General features: G+C 41.6%; 1 protein-coding gene and 1 pseudogene across 1 annotated transcript; both read left to right on the forward strand.

The window, feature by feature from the left end:
* The first annotated feature begins 211 nt into the window (after positions 1–211).
* Positions 212–6,831, forward strand: LOC120061879 (annotated as a pseudogene).
* A 516-nt stretch (positions 6,832–7,347) lies between these two features.
* On the forward strand, positions 7,348–17,915 carry LOC120061880 (eukaryotic translation initiation factor 4E-1A-like). The gene is made up of 6 exons (XM_039011657.1): positions 7,348–7,439; positions 10,871–10,934; positions 14,114–14,216; positions 16,169–16,185; positions 16,928–17,032; positions 17,910–17,915. Exons 1-6 carry the CDS (start codon positions 7,348–7,350, stop codon positions 17,913–17,915), a joined length of 387 nt encoding a protein of 128 aa, XP_038867585.1.
* Positions 17,916–20,137: the final 2,222 nt, after the last annotated feature.

Below are 20,137 nucleotides of genomic sequence, written 5' to 3' on the forward strand. Positions count from 1 at the left end.
ACAACTCTTGTCTTCAAACTTGTTAGGCAATCATATGTACTGACGAGGGAAGGAGGGCCAGCCACACAGGAGGATGGCCAGCCACACAGGAGGGTGATTTTCACTGAGGTGAAGTAAGCCATGCTGACTGAGATGCATGTCGGCCATTTCGGAGTGAAGCGCATGATTGCCAAAATCAACATACGCTTCTTTTGGCATGGGATTATCAAGGATGTAGACAGCTGGGCAAGTGAAATAACCTTTTGTTTATCGATCACATTCTATTATATCTGAAATTATTATGATTTCAATGAATGTCATTTCAGAGAGAACACAATGTTTCAATTTGTCACCTTGTGCTTAAAGGTCAGTAACTGTCTAGCCTGACAGAAGTTTGAGAGGTTTTAGACTGTGGCGCAGGTGTTGAAGACCATCCGTTGTTTCACCATGGCACCAGTGTCACTGTTCACATTTTGCCCTAATAAGTTGTTTTCTAACAGTTGCTTTATTTAACCACAGCATAGTTCAATAGTATAGATTGTGTGTCATTATCCTTACAAATATGAACATCTGCATAGTGAATGACACAGATATGGGGAAGAATAAAGCAGTCTTCTCTCTAACACTTTTTATGTTAGGGGTGGACCTCATTGGACCCTTCACGAAATCCAGGAATGGCAACAGCTGGTGTCATTAAGGTGATCGATTATTGGATAGAGGCAATACCCATTAAGGTCTGTAAAGGAAGAGAACGTGCTTAACTCTAAATTCCCTTCTGTAACCCAATTAAAAAGGGTGCTTGGAACCAAAAATGTATTTTCTTTTGTATGATATTAATCAAGGACAAGACTGGCAAGGCCACCTCCAAAGCGATGATGGACATCTTCAATACCCATGGTTCTCCTGAGGTCATCTTGAGTGACCGAGGTCGTGAACTCTGGAACAAGGCACAGATGTTACAGGTTATAGTCTGTCAACAATGGTTTTTACAATTCGTTTTTGTTTTCTGCATGGTACATAAGACATTTCAACATCTTCCATTGTCAACAGATATCCCTTTCCGACTCCCTCCTCCAGGTTTGGATGAATGGGACCAACCACACCCTCAAGACTGCCATGGGCAAGTCCCTTGACGCGTTCCAAGAATGGTGGGAGGACAACCTGAATGTCATTCTCTTTGCACACAACAGCAGCGTCCAGGCCTCCAGAGTACTCACCCTATCACCTGCTGTATGAACGGGAGCCTCTTAAAGAAGAAGTTACAGGTCTGTGAGAGCCAGAAATCTTGTTTGTTTGTAGGTGACCAAATACTTATTTTCCACCATAATTTGCAAATAAATTCATTAAAAATCCTACAATGTGATTTTCTGGATTTTTTTTCTCTAATTTTGTCTGTCATAGTTGAAGTGTACCTATGATGAAAATTACAGGCCTCTCATCTTTTTAAGTGGGAGAACTTGCACAATTGGTGGCTGACTAAATACTTTTTTGCCCCACTGTAGCTCACATAAACGTGGTTACATATGAAACCTTCGTTATGTTTCACTGTATTGAATCACTCCAATATATTTGGTATACCCGTACCAGATTTAGTTGGTGCTAGAGGGATCTGGCCAGCCAGCGGCTGGACCAAGACGCAGGCGATGCCCAGGACCGCTGAACCAAACGCGGAGGGAAGTGCCATATTTACCCGATAGTACCTAGTAAAGGTGCAAGAGGAAGCCCAGCTGGCCACAGCACAGATATCAGCGACGGGCACTCCTCTCAGTAGAGCCCAGGACGCAGCCACACCTCGTGTTGAATGTCCCACCACAGATCCCAGCACCGGCCTGCCAGCCAGGCGGTATGGTGTCGTAATCATGTCCACGATCCAGTGAGAGAGCCTCTGCTTTGATGTAAAAGCAATTCACAGCACACACATAGAAGAAGCCAGTCGGCAAAAGGTGTAAATTACAGTTTGTGGCAGCAAGAGCCACCATACTAATGGATGCACACGGAGTCGTAGTGTAACGCTAACGAAACACAAGTACGACAAACCACGGCGGAAGATACAGATCAACCGTACGCACCGAGTGGAGCACTCAAAGAGGGGCTGGCCATGTGACCAGCTGCTCCAGGCTGTAAACAGCCAGTAGGTTTACTTCCACGCAAGATATTACACTTATCAGTGACTTACCAAGCGAACTTCAGAAAGTTTGTACCTTAAACCATACAGACGTCTGCCGAGAAAATGAAAAAGAACGTGTGTCGGCCATGGGGTCGATATATAGGGGCGGACCCCAGCCGTGACACAGGTGTACACGGGAGCAAATCTGTAAATCCTCACCTCGGACGTATCCCTCCGCCGCGGAGTGATAACGATATATTGGAGTGATCCAATATAGTGAAACATAACATTCCACAGGCCTGATCAACTATGCGAAGGAGATGTGTTGTGCTGCATGAGGCAAATGGTGGTCACACCAGATACTGACTGGTTTTCTGATCCAAGCCCCTACCTTTCTTTTAAGCTATCTTTGATCAACAGATGCATATCTGTATTCCCTGTCATGTGAAATCCATAGATTAGGAAGGGCTGTCCAACCCTGTTCCTGGAGAGCTACCATCCTGTAGGTTTTCACTCCAACCCTCTTCTAGCGCACCTGATTCTAATAATTAGCTGGTAGATAAGCTGAAACAGGTTAGTTACAACTGGGGTTGGAGTGAAAACCTACAGGAGGGTAGCGCTCCAGGAACAGGGTTGGACAGCCCTGGATTAGGGCCAAATGAATTTATTTAAATTGACTGATTTCCTTAAATTAATTGTAACTCAGTAAAATCTTTGAAATTGTTGCATATTGCGTTTTTTGTTGTTGTTCAGTGTACATTGGCCTCACAGTACAGTAATATTAGTTAGGATCATGGTTCCTTGCTGTTTCAAGTTCTCTTGTCTGAACCAGTCCTCTCCAGAATACCTTACACAGGCAGCCCAATTCTGATCTTTTACCCAATCATTGGCAAAGGAGTTGATCCTAAGGTATGTAGGTAATAGGTTAAACTGACTGTAGTAGCAAGACTACAGATCAAATTCCTTCCAACTGTAAGGAGGCCAGGTGCACATTGAATATGTAATCACTGACCAGCACTCTCCTCTCCAACTGCACTCTCCACAGACAGACACCACAATCAATCTTCAAAATCATATTTTCTGTGTATGAAATGGACAGTTGACACATTGCGGTTCTCTTTCTTTCAGGGGATTAAGTGCAAGGCAGCTGTAGCATGGGAGGCTGGGAAACCCTTGTCCATTGAGGAGGTGGAGGTGGCCCCACCGAAGGTCCATGAAGTGCGCATCAAGGTAACAGCCCCTTCCCTACGACAAAAATGTCTCAGACAAATGCTCCTGTATTGTATTTGCACTCACATGACAATTCCAGCAACAACATAACCAACAACCCCAGCCTGCAGCAGACCTTTGTTTTGTGTGCAGTATCTTTGGTTTGTATGTGTGATTCAATATATCTTCCCCCTAGAATAATATGTATGTGAGCTCTTTTGCTCTGTAAAACAAAAGGACATACTGTTTGAGGCAGGCTGCATTTTGGCAGGGATGAACTGTTCAGCTGATGGAATACTGTGGGGAGCATCAAGTGTTTTCCTGTCTCCCTGCCCAAATGGATTTAGTGGGCCAGCTGTGAGGAAGCCATCTTTGGAATGTGTTCTACAGGGCCGATCTGGTCCAGTGTTTATAAAACATTGTTATTCTAAGAATTTTACCACGTTCCTCTATTGTACTAGCTAGCTGTCTGTCTTGCACCATTGAGACACAACCTTGTGATAGTTTCTATTATCAACATAGCAGGTGCAGTAGTTGGTATTAAAGGAATAGTCCTAGAGGGTTGGGACTTGGTTGAACCATTTAGGATGTTTTAGACTAGTTGGCAACACATGCTTCATAGCTTACTGGTTGTATTGAATGAGAGATCCTAATGGCAATGTTGTGCGTTTCAGGTCTTTGCGACGGGGGTGTGTCAAACGGATGCCTACACTCTGCGCGGCAGCAACCTTGAGGGACTCTTCCCTGTCATCCTGGGTCATGAGGGCGCCGGGACAATCGAGAGCTTGGGCGAGGGAGTCACCAAGTTCAAGCCAGGTGAAGGACTGTAAATATCAGCAAATGTATTCTCCCTAAAACAGTGGTTTCCTGTCCCGGCGACCCACAGGGGAACATACTTGTTCCCGTCCAGTACAAACACTCCAGAATCAAATAATGCAATGACTTGATTATGTTGAATCAGATGTTTACTGAAAGTCTATTTTCTCTCCCAAGGTGACACCGTCATCCCATTATATGTGCCACAGTGTGGTGAGTGCAAATTCTGCAAAAACACCAAGACCAACATCTACCAGAAGATCAGGTAATTGGAATGCAATCTCGCCTGTCGTCAACTATAGCTTGGAAGGTTGTGGTCAGGATTAGGTTTGCAAAATTCCAGGAAATTTCAATAAATTCCCTGGTTTACCAGAAATCCCAGTTGGAGGATTTCGAATTTCCTGCTTATTCCGGGAACTTCTAACCGGGATTTCAGGAAAAACAGGGCACTTATTTAAAGTTCCCGGCATTATGCAACCCTAGTCAGGATCATTCATTATTGACTCCCCATTTTCAAAGTTGCCAAGTAGACAGTGAGCATATCTATAATGATAGTTAGATTAATCTTAGAAATAGTACGACAGTATTCTACTCCAATCTTGGGATTGCAATTGGTGCTGTGCAAGCGAAGAAGCAACCAGGCTTGCAAACACCAACATTGCAACTTCCACCAAATTCAGGCCAAATTCTGTCAGGCAGGTAGCCTAGCGGCTAAGAGCGTTGGGCCAGTAACCAAAAGATCGCTGGGTTGAATCCCTGATCAGACAAGGTGAACAAAAATCTGTCTGTGCCCTTGAGCAAGGCACTGTACCCCAATTGCTTCTGTAAGTCACTCTGGATAAGAGTGTCTGCTAAATGACAAGACAATGTATGTATGAAATAGCCTCTGAAATATTTGGCTAAAGCATATAGAGATCACTGGCTTTGACCCTTGCCTGTTACTGATACTCATCCTTCCTCTCACCAGGATAACCTAGGGCCGGGGTCTGATGCCTGACAACACCTCGCGGTTCACCTGCAAGGGCAAGCAGCTGTTTCACTTCATGGGGACCAGCACCTTCTCCGAGTACACGGTGGTGGCCGACATTTCGGTGGCCAAGGTAGATGAGAAGGCCCCTCTGGACAAGGTGTGCGGAGCTGCCCTCAACACTGCCAAGGTGGGTGGGTGATGCCAGGTTGCAAGACAAAATACCCCGTCTAGAAGTGGAAAGCACAAGCAAAGAGCCACAGCTTTGTCATCTTGTTATATTTTATATCCTGTGAATTAACTTTCCACTAGTGCAAACACAGTTCAATTAATAGACTATGATCATAACACACATCTTACACAAAAATAATATCATCGTTTTACTGACAAAAGCCATTCTGTAACTCTTGTTTTATCAACCTACTCTCAAGGGTACCTACTTGCAGGTTGAGCCTGGCTCCACCTGTGCTATTTTTGGTCTGGGTGCCATCGGCCTTGCCGTCATCATGGGCTGCAAAGTTGCTGGGGCAACCAGGATCATCGGTGTGGACATCAACCCGGACAAGTTTGACAAGGCCAAGGAGTTTGGGGCTCAGGGGGCTGTTCAGAATGGTGTAATGTTACAGAATGTATTTTTTACCAAACACTTATTTTTCTTGAAACTGCAATGTTGGTTAAGGGCTTGTAAGTAAGAATTTCACTGTTGTATTTTGCACATGTGACAAATACAATTTGATTTGATTGTAGACAAGTTAAAGATGTCTGTCATGTGAATAGGGAATCATGTCAGCTCTATCCATTGTAATTCTGTCTGCAACTTTCTGAATGGTTTCCCTCACTGAACACACCCCTGCTGCCCATGACCTTTCCACAGCTCCGACTGAGATGGTGAGGCAGGAACCTGGGAAAGTAATTGAACTGTGGCCCCTTTTTTGCTCTCACATATGGAAGGTGTTCTACTCTTCAGCACCAGAGGTCACTGTAGTTGGCACTTCAGGCTTGGACCGCAACGGCAAAATACCTTTCACTTTGCTAAGTAGATTGGCTTCCCCTAAATACTTGTCTTCTGATGATACTCAATCAGTTGTTTCAGAAGGCGGCTCTGGAGGCGTGCCACAAAGGCTGGGGCGAGAACATCATCATCGGGTTGGCAGGTGCAGGACAGGAGATCTCCACTTGTCCATTCCAGCTGCTTACCGGCCGTGTGTGGAGGAGCATAGCATTTGGAGGTGAATGTCGTGGATGATTTTTGACGAAGAACCTTGACTTTTCTGACATCAATATATTTAGTCTTTTTAATAAATGAGCAGCAATGTGGCACTAGCTATAATACTAGTAATACAAAATAAGTACAGTTTTTTCTGGAAGTATGGTAATGCCGTAAGGTAATGCATAGATTACTCATGTTTTCCTGTTCCCCTGTCCCAGGCTGGAAGAGTGTGGAGAGCGTCCCCAAAACTAGTGATCGACTACATGAACAAGAAGCTGAAGGTGGATGAGTTTGTGACCCACACCTTGCCCTTTGACCAGATCAATGAGGGCTTTGACCTCCTGCATGCCGGAAAGAGGTGAATAGATCAAGTGTTGCATCATATTACATTAATTAGTTACGTTAGTCTATTCACATCTTTGTTCAAATTGAAAAGTTTCCAGCACAAAGTTTATTGAAGTCCTTTAAAATTGTATGCTAACCACTTCATTTTAATTTGTCTATTCCAGTATCCGTGCCGTTCTGAAGTGCCTGCCATGTTGAGCCTCACTCACCTCTGCCTTTTATAAACAATCACCTTTCAATCGCTGTAGCTCTTACCTTTCAGAATTATATTGTCACGTGTGTTCCCTCTCCGGCCTCTAGGTCATCAGGCTGCTCATTATCCTACACACCTGTTACCATTGTCACACGCCTCATGACACTCACCTGGACTCCATCACCTCCTTGATTAACTTCCCTATATATGTCACTCCCTTTGGTTCCTTCCCCAGGCATTATTGTTTCTGTTCCTGTTTCTTGTCTGTGCGTTGTTTGTGTTTCTTGTTTTGTATTATGGTTTGTTTATTGATTAAATCACTCACTCCCTGAACTTGCTTCCCGAGTCTCAGCGCACATCGTTACAGAATAACGCCTCACCTAAGGGAAGCATCGGGGGAGTGTTTATTTTTTATTATTTTTTCGTCGGAGTACAGACGTCGGGTCCGGGAGCCGCTACAGGCTCTCACGCCTCAGCCAGATCGCCAGGCTCCCCTGCCTCTGCCGGCTCGTCGGGCTTTCATGCCTCCGCCGGATCGCCTGGCTCCCCTGCCTCAGCCGGCTCACCGGGCTTTCATGCCTTTTCCGGATCGTCAGGCTCTCATGCCTCAGCCGTGATCACCAGGCTCCCCTGCCTCAGCTGGCCATTTAATCATATTAAAGCCTAACAATCATCCAAAGTTACACAAACAAATTGTTTAATTATGCATCATGATTTGAATGATCATGGGGAAATCATTGAAAGCGACATCAAAATCACAGCATGTATGACAATCGTGATTGAACATTGAGAAGTATTTGGAGTATCTGCATGCTATGACTAAGCCCCAACCCTAACCCCTACCCTGGAACACAGCTGTGAATAGACCTTTTAGAAAACATGGGAGAAAATAGCCCAAATTAGGACCCTAATCAGATCCTAGTGAAGGCTACACTTAGATGTAGTCTTTAAAAAAAGTAGGTGGGGAAACTGGTTGCCGGTGAAAATACAGATTGTATCACAACCGGCTGTCACGACTCCTTGTTCTGGCGGCGTTCGGCGCTCGTCGTCACCGGCTTTCTAGCTTCCACCGATCCATGTTTCTGTTTTCCATTTGTTATGTCTTAAGTGTACACACCTGGTTCCCATTAAGTTATTATTATATCCCTATTTAACCCTCTGGTTCCCATTATGTTTTGTGCGTGATTGTTCCTGGTTTGTGTTAGGGTTTGTGATCCCTGCGTGGATTTATTTTCCAGAGTAAAGTTTGTTATTTTACTCAGTTCTGTGTCCTGCGCCTGACTCCGTTCTCACCTCTGCACAACTAACACCTGACACCAGTTTTGATTGGGAGTCCCATAGGGCGGCGCACAATTGGCCCAGCATTGTCCGGGCTTGGCCAGTGTAGGCCGTCATTGTTAATAAGAATTTGTTCTTAACTTCTTATGGCTGCAGCCCGACACCGGTACACTTATGACAACAGCCAGCTCAAAGTGCAGGGCGCGAAATTCAAAAGATATTTTTTTTAAATATTTAACTTTCACACATTAACAAGTCCAATACAGCATATGAAAGGTACATCTTGTGAATCCAGCCAACATGTCCGATTTTTAAAATGTTTTACAGGGAAGACACAATATGTAAATCTATTAGCTAACCACGTTAGCAAAAGACACCACTTTTTTTACTCCATCAGTTTTTTACTCCATCAGTAGCTATCACAAATTCGACCAAATAAAGATATAAATAGCCACTAACCAAGAAACAACTTCATCAGATGACAGTCTGATAACATATTTATTGTATAGCATATGTTTTGTTAGAAAAATGTGCATATTTCAGGTATAAATCATAGTTTACATTGCAGCTACAATCAGAAATTGCACCGAAAGCAGACAGAATAATTACAGACACCAACGCCAAATAACTAAATACTCATCATAAAACATTTCTGAAAAATACATAGTGTACAGCAATTGAAAGACAGGCATCTTGTGATTCCAGACAATATTTCCGATTTATCAAGTGTTTTACAGCGAAAACACAATAGAGCGTTATATTAGCTTACCACAATAGCCAAAAACACAAGCAATTTCCCAGTAGCAAAAGTTAGCGATCGTAACAAACAAGCAAAAGATATATAATTTTTGACTAACCTTGATTTTCTTCATCAGATGACAGTCCTATAACATCAGGTTATACATACACTTATGTTTTGTTCGAAAATGTGCATATTTAGAGCTGAAATCAGTGGTTACACATTGTGCTAACGTAGCATCTTTTTCCCACAACGTCTAAACAGCAACGATATTTTTCTGACACACATATTCTGACCAAATAGCTATTCATAAACATAAGTAAAAAATACATGTTGTATAGGAAATGATAGATCCATTAGTTCTTAATGAAATCGCAGTGTTAGAATTCTAAAAAATAACTTCATTACGACATCCAGCTTCGGTATAGCTGAGTACCCCAAAGTTGGGCGCCCACGACTAATTCACATGCACGACAGATATATGAATTAGCATCATAAAATGTTTCTTACTTTTGGTGATCTTCCATCAGAATGTTGTAGAAGGTGTCCTTTGTCAAGAACAGTCGTGGTTTGGATTTAAAACGTTCATTTTCCCTCTCGATTTAGCACGCGCACTTGCCAAGTGGCACAAAGCTCTCCAAGTCAACAAACAGAAGAGAACGGAACACGGCAAAACTCCCGAAAAATTTTCAATAATCTGATGAAACTATATTGAAAAAACATACTTTACGATGATATGGTCACATGTATCAAATAAAATCATAGCCGGAGATATTAGTCGTCCATAACGACAGCTAAACAGAAGGCAAATCCATGTCCCCTTTCGCGCGCTCCAGAAAACAGAAAATGGACGGTCACGTCATACAAAGCTTTTATTCCACCTCAGACCAAGATAAACACGAAATTTCTTCTCTCACCGCCTCTTGACATCCAGGGGAAGGTGTATGAAGTGCACGTAGACTCTTACGTATCATGCCCATGTATAGGCAGGGAGTAGAACAGAGCATCGATTTCAGATTTTCCACTTCCTGGTCAGGAAGTTTGTGCCAAATGAGTTCTGTTTGACTCACAGATATAATTCAAACGGTTTTAGAAACTAGAGAGTGTTTTCTATCCAATAGTAATAATAATATGCATATTGTACGAGCAAGAATTGAGTACGAGGCCGTTTGAAATGGGCACCTTTTATCTGGCTACTCAATACTCCCCCTGCAGCCCAAACAGGTTAACTGACTTGCCTAGTTAAATAACAAAAATACTCTTGAAAGTTGTAATAGTAGAATGTACAAGGTGCAATTTCGAAATTGGGCAGTGCATCATCAGTTTTCCTCTTGTCATGTCAGTCATTGCATACCTTAAAGAGTTATTTATAACTTGTCAAATGTCCAGATCAATTAGCACATCAGCCCCGCTTTTTAGCTAGCCCATAGATTTTGTAGTAGTGTTCGAGTCACTCAAATATCACATGAATACACATTAGACGTTAGCCATCGCTCATCCATATATTTATATGTACATATTCTTAATCATTCGTTTACACTTGTGTGTATAAGGTAGTTGTTGTGAAATTATTAGATTACTTGTGAGATATTACTGCACGGTCGGAACTAGAAGCACAGGCATTTCGCTACACTCGCATTAACATCTGCTAACCATGTGTATGTGACCAATAAGATTTGATTTGATTTAGACATGGCAAAATGTATATACAATTGCAAAAAAATTGCTTTAAAACGGCACATTTTTCTCTGCACCTCCATGACAAAATGTGTAGAGTTGTAGGAAATAAGCTTTAAACCTGAAAAATGTTCTCTCTGCCATCAAAAGGGGTGTGAACAGTTTGGGTCATAAGCAGTGCTTGTGTCCATAGAAATAGACATAGCAGGGGGTGTGTAGGATGTTCCCCATTGCAGGAAGGGGGTCTTGGGTGAAAAAGTTTGGGAACACCTGGCCTACATCCTACATTGATGACAAAGACTATTCTGACTTACTGCCTCTCACTACTATGCCTTTTCTCATTTCCTCAGTCTGTATAATCACATCCAACTATCAAATAACTTGATCTCTGGCTGTGACTACTCACTTTTCAAGGTAAGGGTCATTTTCCCTGCTCCTTTTTCTTCCATACACGTTTCAACATCTATAACAGCACATTTTTGTCTGTTCAGGTTGTGGCCAGTAGCAGCAACCAATTAATCGTCCATAACATTCCGTTAATTCACCAAAGTTCAGTTGAGTTCTTGACTTGCCCAGTGCCTTTCAGACAGAGGGCTACACTATGACAGGGAGTTGTGACATTTCCCACGGTCTCGTTTCAGCCTGTGGCCTTAGCTTTTACTGCAAGGGTTATGACTCCTCCCAGGGAGGTCTGTCCGCCTCAAATAGACCACTACTCAGATTGATGCAATTGTACAAGCCTCTCCCAGTGATAATTAAATGTCATGCTTGGCTTCCAGTGTCTGTTGGCTGCTTTTCACTTCAATCCACTTCCAATTTCAGTTCCGTTCCTAATGGCGAACGTGATTTCAGTTCTAGGTTTTATCTTTCAATAACAACCAAACATGCAGAAGCTGAGAACAGAGTTGTTCTTGGGTAGAGCTTAAAAGCTAGGGGGCAGAATTTTTATGTTTGGAAAAATAACGTTCCTAATGTAAGCTGCCTATTTCTCAGGTCCAGATGCTAGAATATGCATATGATTGACAGAGTAGGATAGAAAACACTCTAAAGTTTCCAAAACTGTCAAAATATTGTCTGTGAGTATAACAGAACTGATTTTGCAGGCGAAAACCTGAGGAAATCCAACCCGGAAGTCCCTCTTATTTTGAAAAATCACTGTTCCATTGCCTGCCTTTCGTCCATTTAAAGGGATATCAACCAGATTCCTTTTCCTATGGCTTCCACAGGTTGTGAACAGGCTTTAGACATAGTTTCAAGCTTTTGTTCTGAAAACTGAGCGAGATTTATCAAATCGCGTCAGTGGATAGCTGAATGTCCTTCCATTAGTTCATGTGCGCGACACTGATAGCTCGACATTTTCTTTCTCTCCTGTATTGAATAGTTTACAGTCCGGTTGAAATATTATTGATTATTTATGTTAAAAACAACCTGAGGATTGATTATTAAAAACGTTTTACATGTTTCTACGAACTTTACGGATACTATTTGGAATTTTTGTCAAGCCTTGATGACCTGCCTAAGGCTGTGGAATACTGAACATAACACGCCAAACAAATTGAGTTTTTTTGATATAAAAATAATCTTTATTGAACAAAAGGAACATTTATTGTGTAACTGGGAGTCTCGTGAGTGCAAACATCCGAAGATCATCAAAGGTAAGCGATTAATTTGATTGCTTTTCTGACTTTCGTGACCAATCTACATTGCGGCTAGGTGTTTGTAAGGTTTTGTCTAGTGATCGATAAACTCACACAAACGCTTGGATTGCTTTCGCTGTAAAGCATATTTTCAAAATCTGACACGACAGGTGGATTAACAACAAGCTAAGCTGTGTTTTGCTATATTGCACTTGTGATTTTATGAATATAAATATTTTTTGCATTTTTATTTTATTTGGCGCTCTGCAATTCAAAGGTTGTTGATGAAAATGATCCCGCTAAAGGGATCCGTGCATCAAGAAGTTAACCTGTTTGGGCTGCAGCCCGACACCGGTACACTTATGACAACATCCAGCTCAAGTGCAGGGCGCGAAATTCAAAATATATATTTTTTAAATATTTAACTTTCACACATTAACAAGTCCAATACAGCATATGAAAGGTACACCTCTTGTGAATCCAGCCAACATGTCCGATTTTTAAAATGTTTTACAGGGAAGACACAATATGTAAATCTATTAGCTAACCACGTTAGCAAAAGACACCACTTTTTTACTCCATCAGTTTTTTACTCCATCAGTAGCTATCACAAATTCGACCAAATAAAGATATAAATAGCCACTAACCAAGAAACAACTTCATCAGATGACAGTCTGATAACATATTTATTGTATAGCATATGTTTTGTTCGAAAAATGTGCATATTTCAGGTATAAATCATAGTTTACATTTCAGCTACAATCAGAAATTGCACCGAAAGCAGCCATAATATTTACAGACACCAACGTCAAATACCTAATTACTCATCATAAAACATTTCTGAAAAATACATAGTGTACAGCAATTGAAAGACAGGCATCTTGTGATTCCAGACAATATTTCCGATTTATTAAATGTTTTACAGCGAAAACAAAATGTAGCGTTATATTAGCGTAGCCACAATAGCCAGAAACACTTGGGCGCCGACGACCAGTTCACATGCACGACAGATATTAGAAATAGCATCATAAAATGTTTCTTACTTTTGGTGATCTTCCGTCAGAATGTTGGACAAGGTGTCCTTTGTCCAGAACAGTCGTTGTTTGGATCTGGAACGGCAAATTTCCCTCATCATTTAGCATGGGCACTTGCCAAGTGGCACGGATCTCTCCAACGTCAACAAAGTCAGAGAACGGAACACGGCAAAACTCCCGAAAAAATTTCAATAATCTGATTAAACTATATTGAAAAAACATACTTTACGATGATATGGTCACATGTATCAAATAAAATCTAAACCGGAGATGTTAGTCATCCATAACGACAGCTAAACAGAAGGCAAATCCATGTCCCCTTTCGCGCGCTCCAGAAACAGGAAATGGACGGTCACGTCATACAAAGAGCTTTAATTCCACCTCAGACCAAGATAAACACGAAATTTCTTCTCTCACCGCCTCTTGACAACCAGGGGAAGGTGTATGAAGTGTACGTAGACTCTTACGTATCATGCCCATGTATAGGCAGGAAGTTGAACAGAGCATCGATTTCTGACATTCCACTTCCTGGTCAGGAAATGTGCTGCAGAATGAGTTCTGTTTCACTCAGAGAAATAATTCAAACGGTTTTAGAAACTAGAGAGTGTTTTCTATCCAATAGTAATAATAATATGCATATTGTACGAGCAAGAATTGAGTACGAGGCCGTTTGAAATGGGCACGATTTAACTGGCTACTCAATACTGCCCCTTGCAGCCATAAGAAGTTAATCCAAAGCCCATCTCCTATCATGTAGTGTCAAGTAATGCAACAAAAACAAGCAATTGTTGAGGTTTCTACAGTTACCTCGGCGCAGACGGCAATCAACCCCTGACCTATAAAGGTGAACATGGTGTAGGGCTAAAATAAGGTAATGTTCTTGACCTTTACCCCCTGAGCCTGGCCTGTTTTTGTGCTGCAGGATGGTATCGAGCCCATGTGGGAGGTCGAGAGGAACAAGCGTGGCGGCAGGTGGCTCATCACACTGTCCAAACTGCAGCGCAGGACCGACCTCGACCGCTTATGTCTGTGATGTATTTAAGTGTGTGGGACATACAGTTGAAGTCGGAAGTTTACATACACCTTAGCCAAATACATTTAAACTCATTTTTTCACAATTCCTGACATTTAACCTGTTTGGGCTGCAAGCCCGACACCGGTACACTTATGACAACAGCCAGCTCAAAGTGCAGGGCGCGAAATTCAAAAGATATTTTTTTTAAATATTTAACTTTCACACATTAACAAGTCCAAGACACCAGATGAAAGGTACACATCTTGTGAATCAAGCCAACATGTCCGATTTTTAAAATGTTTTACAGGGAAGACACAATATGTAAATCTATTAGCTAACCACGTTAGCAAAAGACACCACTATTTTTACTCCATCCGTTTTTTACTACATCAGTAGCTATCACAAATTCGACCAAATAAAGATATAAATAGCCACTAACCAAGAAACAACCTCATCAGATGACAGTCTGATAACATATTTATTGTATAGCATATGTTTTGTTAGAAAAATGTGCATATTTCAGGTATAAATCATAGTTTACATTGCAGCTACAGTCAGAAATTGCACCGAAAGCAGACAGAAAAATTACAGACACCAACGCCAAATAACTAAATATTCATCATAAAACATTTCTGAAAAATACATAGTGTACAGCAATTGAAAGACAGGCATCTTGTGATTCCAGACAATATTTCCGATTTATCAAGTGTTTTACAGCGAAAACACAATATAGCGTTATATTAGCTTAGCACAATAGCAAACATAACAACAGCATTGATTCAAGGCAAAAATAGCTATAACGTATAAACCACCAAAATATATTAATTGTTTCACTAACCTTCTCAGAATTCTTCAGATGACAGTCCTGTAACATCATATTACACAATACATATAGAGTTTGTTCGAAAATGTGCATATTTAGCGGCACAAATTGTGCTTATACAATGAGAACAGTGTCCATAACGTCAAGCAATCTGTCCGGCGCCATCTTGGAAAGCCACCTACTCTTATCGAAAACTATTCATAAACTTGACTAAAAAAATACAGGTTGGACAGCAATCGAAAGACAAATTAGTTCTTAATGCAATCGCCGAATTACATTTTTTAAATTAACCTTACTGCGCAATACAGGCTGCGATAACACAATGCTACACTGCAAGCAATGGCGTTTCATGCATTTGACATTTTTCAACAGAACAATGAATTATCAGCATAAAGACTGCTTACTATTAGCTGAGCTTCCATCAGAATCTTGGGCAAGGTGTCCTTTCTTCAAAACAATCGTCTTTGGGTTGAAAGATGTCCTCTTGTCCGGTCGAATTAGCCGCTAAACGTTAGCCGCCAACTGGAGTGGTGTCCAACTCGTGAAAGCGCATGGCAAAGAAATCCCAGAAAATCGCAATAAACTGCTATAAACTGCTATAAGTCGGTTTAAATTAACTACCTTATGATGTCTTTAACACCTATAACGAATAAAAACATGACCGGAGATATAGAAATACTAAAACGAAAGCGTTTGCAGGACGCCATTCTGATGTCTTCATGCGTCAAGCGCACTGTTGAAAAGAACGGTACTTCCTGTTCCACGGTCTAATATAAGGTCCCAGATTGCGCAATCGACTCCATTCAAAGTCTCACCGCTTACTGACATCTAGAGGAAGGCGTATGCAGTGCATGTACCCTCATAGCTTGCATGGGGACTTATAAACTGATCTCAGAACAGGGACCTGGATTTCTGAAATCTCACTCCCTGACAGGAAAAGTGCTGCAGAATGAGTTCTGTTTCACTCAGAGAAATAATTCAAACGGTTTTAGAAACTAGAGAGTGTTTTCTATCCAATAGTAATAATAATATGCATATTGTACGAGCAAGAATTGAGTACGAGGCCTTTTTGAAATGGGCACCTTTTATCTGGTGTCACGGCTCCTCCTCTGCAGTGCAGGGGGCGGTTCCTCCTGCAGGCAGAGGAGGGTCGTCAGTGATTGGAGTCACCTGGGCTCTAAGTATTTAAACTGTTTCACTAATCATCTCTCTCTCTCTCTCTCTCTCTGCTCCTCCAGGTATGCTCATGATTTGTTTGTTCCTTTGTAGTTTTGCATAGTTTTCACTCAGTCATGTTCACACACACATATTCACGCATCCATGCACTTTACATACACCTTACATCATGATACTTCCACACCTCATTCCTTTTTCTTAGTTTAAGTTAATAGTTTGTTTATAATAAAGAACACTTTTAAATTGGCCTATACCCGTTGTTCGTGTCCCCTCATTTTTCTTGTCACAAGCCGGCTCATAGCCTGTGACAAAAATGTTTAATAATTTTTTTTTCCCAAGCTGTTTAAAGGCACAGTCAACTTAGTGTATGTAAACTTCTGACCCACTGGATTGTGACACATGGAATTATAAGTGAAATAATCTGTCTGTAAACAATTGTTGGAAAAATGACTTGTGTCATGCACAAAGTAGATGTCCTAACCGACTTGCCAAAACTATAGTTTGTTAACAAGAAATTTGTGGAGTGGTTGAAAAAAAGTTTTAATAACTCCAACCTAAGTGTATGTAACTTTCGACTTCAGCTGTAACTGCTATCTATTGACCTCTCTCTTACACACACACAACATAGTACATCCACGCATGTAATTAATGTCTCAGAAAGTTGACTATGTTTATCTGTCATTAAAATGTTAAAAACATCTGGCTGTCCATCTGCGATGCAGCTCCTGTGCCTTGTGGGTGAAGCTTTTGATGACCATAGCGACGATGTTTGCGGGGCAGTAGTCAACATCCGAACGAAAGGAGACAAACTCGTGATATGGACAACAGTGCGCGATGGGACAAAAACATCCCTGCCGGCCAAACCCTTCCCTAACCCGGACAACACTTGGCCAATTACTGTAGTATTCAATGTCGCAGGCCTCGACAGAGCCTGGACTCGAACCAGGATCTCTAGTGGCACAGCTATCGCTGCGATGCAGTGCCTTAGACTACTCCAACATGAGAGTTATTTTATGTTTATTTATGTTTGTTTGCTTGGTTGTTTTTCCGTTCCGCTTCCATGGCGTTCATTGAAATGCTGTTGAATCTGTTACCCAATTGAAACCAAAGCTTCAGCACAGAGAATTCGACTGCTTTCATTCAATCAATTGCAATATGATTCCCCAAAAAATATTCTCATTCATATCTGCCCCGAAACAAACCTATACCTTACCTTTGATGAACGGTGGAATAACCATGAGAATTGGAATACAAAATATGTTGTTTAAATTTGCCAAACATGTTTTTTTAAGGCACCATTTTACTTTCTTCTTTTGGGGGATAAACTGAACGTATTTCTGCTTCTGTATTTTATGTAAAAATCAGCACACTAGCTCTGTCCTTGTGCTTAATTTATTTTGTTTTACCCGTTCTAAAGAAGTGCTGTAGTTTCCTCCATTTATTCTCCCTTCGTTATTTTCAATTAGTTTAGCCTAAAGAGGTCCAAGTTGACATACAATAATTTTCCTTCACTAAAATCTTTCTTCATTGATCATTAAACATTTCATATTGCAGTTTTATGTAGCATTACAATGTTCTTCTGTTACAATATTTTATTTTTTTATGTAAATCTATATATAATTTATTACATTTCCTCGCTAAGCACATTAGAATTTTTTATAAAGTGTATGTAAAACTCATTTGTATTCATTGACGGCCTATTAGGTGTGACTGTATGCCTTGCTTTGGCACCCTGTCCCACTCCTATGAACATGGTACAAAAGATGAATGTTGTGTGTTAAGTATTGGCAGTTCATAACGCATTGAGTTAAGATAGCACTACCACACAATCACTGTGTAGATGGCAGTAAGTATACTCTGAGGCAATTTCCCATTTGGAGTTGATAAAATGAAGGGTGTGTCTAGCTTCTTGTATTTGGGGTTTCTTGATACCACGTGGTGAGAGAGATGGTCATGTTATTGTGCTCCTACACATAGACTAGATGGACTAATGTGGGACTTCAGTCCCTTTGAAGTACCTTGTATTTGTGTCACCTCAATTTAAACCACTAAACTACCAGGCAATACTAGAGCAGGATGGCCTAAATAGACTGATCTACCAGGGAACGTTGGTGCTGGTTGGCCTAGAATGGACTAAACTACCAACCAAGCAACAGTCGAGCTGGCCGGCCTAGAGGGACAACGCTGCCGGTCAGAGGTCAGAAGTGGAAGAAGGCAAATGGCTTTGGCTAAGATGGACAACACTGGTACGCTTATTCTTACTTCCACTTCTTTTACAGACATTTATAGCAGATTACAACCCCTATGTGTTTCAGGATAGAGCCTTCACCAAGGCTGGCTGGCTAGCTGGTTAAATCACTCCTGAGCATGCTCCAGTGTTGACAGCCTCCTACCTGGATCATGGGAAATTCACTGAAATCTAAATGTATTTCAATCATCCACAAGGAGGCAGTATTGGACCACTCGATCAGTTTACACCTGTACTGTAGTCTGTATGAATGACTCCATTGTGAAAATGTAATTTGAAAAAAGGAAATTAGGATTCCAATCTGAGACTGTCTTCATCTCCAACGTACACACACCGGGGGTTAGAGATATCTGGAACTAGCAGCTGGAGGTTTTATTTTTTATTTTTTCTCTCCCACTTTTCAATTTCCCCCAATGCCTTCCTGCTCGGGCAACTTGTATATCACATACAAAGGGGGACAGAGCGAGTCAGGCAGTGCACTGATTCTCAAGCTATGATGTTTTAACCCCATGCACTCAACACTCTCCGGCATGCTCAACATGAGGTTCCAAGTAGTTCCAGTCTAGAGGTCCACAAGAGGTTTAGCCTAAATCCCCCTCTAGCTCACATGACAGAATATCACTGGCCTCAGTTCGAGAGTGAGATGTTCAGTCCCACTGTGCTTGGCAGGCTGGAGTGCGGTGGCTGGGGCCGGCACAGAGGGTCACCAGACATACTACTGTTATCCATGACAGAGCTGTCAGTTTCTCGCAGCTGTAATGATCTCTGCCCGTTTCTGTTTCACTCATAGCAGGACTACAAACAGACATCTACACATTCATCTTGTAACTGAGACTTGTGATGCTGTTCAGGGGCCTACATTTACAGTGTATGTAATGGATGGGCTTGGGGGAAAATGAGGCCATCTATAAAATTCAAGACTTGTGTCTACAGGGTGGCAGGTAGCCTCGTGGTTAGAGCGTTGGGCCAATAACCGAAAGGTTGCTCGGTTGAATCCCCGAGCTGACAGGGTAAAAATGTGTTCTTAACTGACTTGCCTAGTTAAATAAAGGTAAAATAAAAAAATATGCTAATTACAGACACGCACATAAACACACACAAGCTCTTAAAATGTGTTTAAAAGGTGTTTGACCTCCAAAGAAACAAATAACTAACGTGTGTCAGAGACTGTATATTCCCCAAAGCCTCCCCTATCATCCATCTTTGAGCCCTTCTCGACAGGCAGGAGTTTCAGACGGCGACTGCTCCTTTTACGCGGGTAATGGGGGAAAAAAGCGTGTTAATTGCCCTTGACTGGTTGAAAGTAAATTAATTATTGATTTGCTTCTCAACTCCTCTTCTGTACTTACATACCCTTACAAATCCTTTTATCTTCCTTCTGTGTCAGTACATTTCCTTATTATTTTATTATTATGCAGAGAGGAAAGCCCACGGACCGCTAACCACCTCATTAGCCAAAATTGTTATTTTCTGTTGCTGTATTGCTACATTGAGGAGGCTTTGAAAAGCACACTGAGTGGCTTCTTGGCTTCTCTCTTCGCTTTCTCTCCATCACACTCCATCAGGCTCTCTCTCTCTCTCTGTATCTTTCCATCCCTCCCTTACTCCCCCCTCTCCTCCTTCTGCCACAAACACACGCACCCCTGCACACTCAATCCAACCTCAGCACCAAGTAAATAAGAGA

Source organism: Salvelinus namaycush, chromosome 17, assembly GCF_016432855.1.
Source record: "Salvelinus namaycush isolate Seneca chromosome 17, SaNama_1.0, whole genome shotgun sequence".
In the NCBI taxonomy this organism is placed as follows: domain Eukaryota; kingdom Metazoa; phylum Chordata; class Actinopteri; order Salmoniformes; family Salmonidae; genus Salvelinus; species Salvelinus namaycush.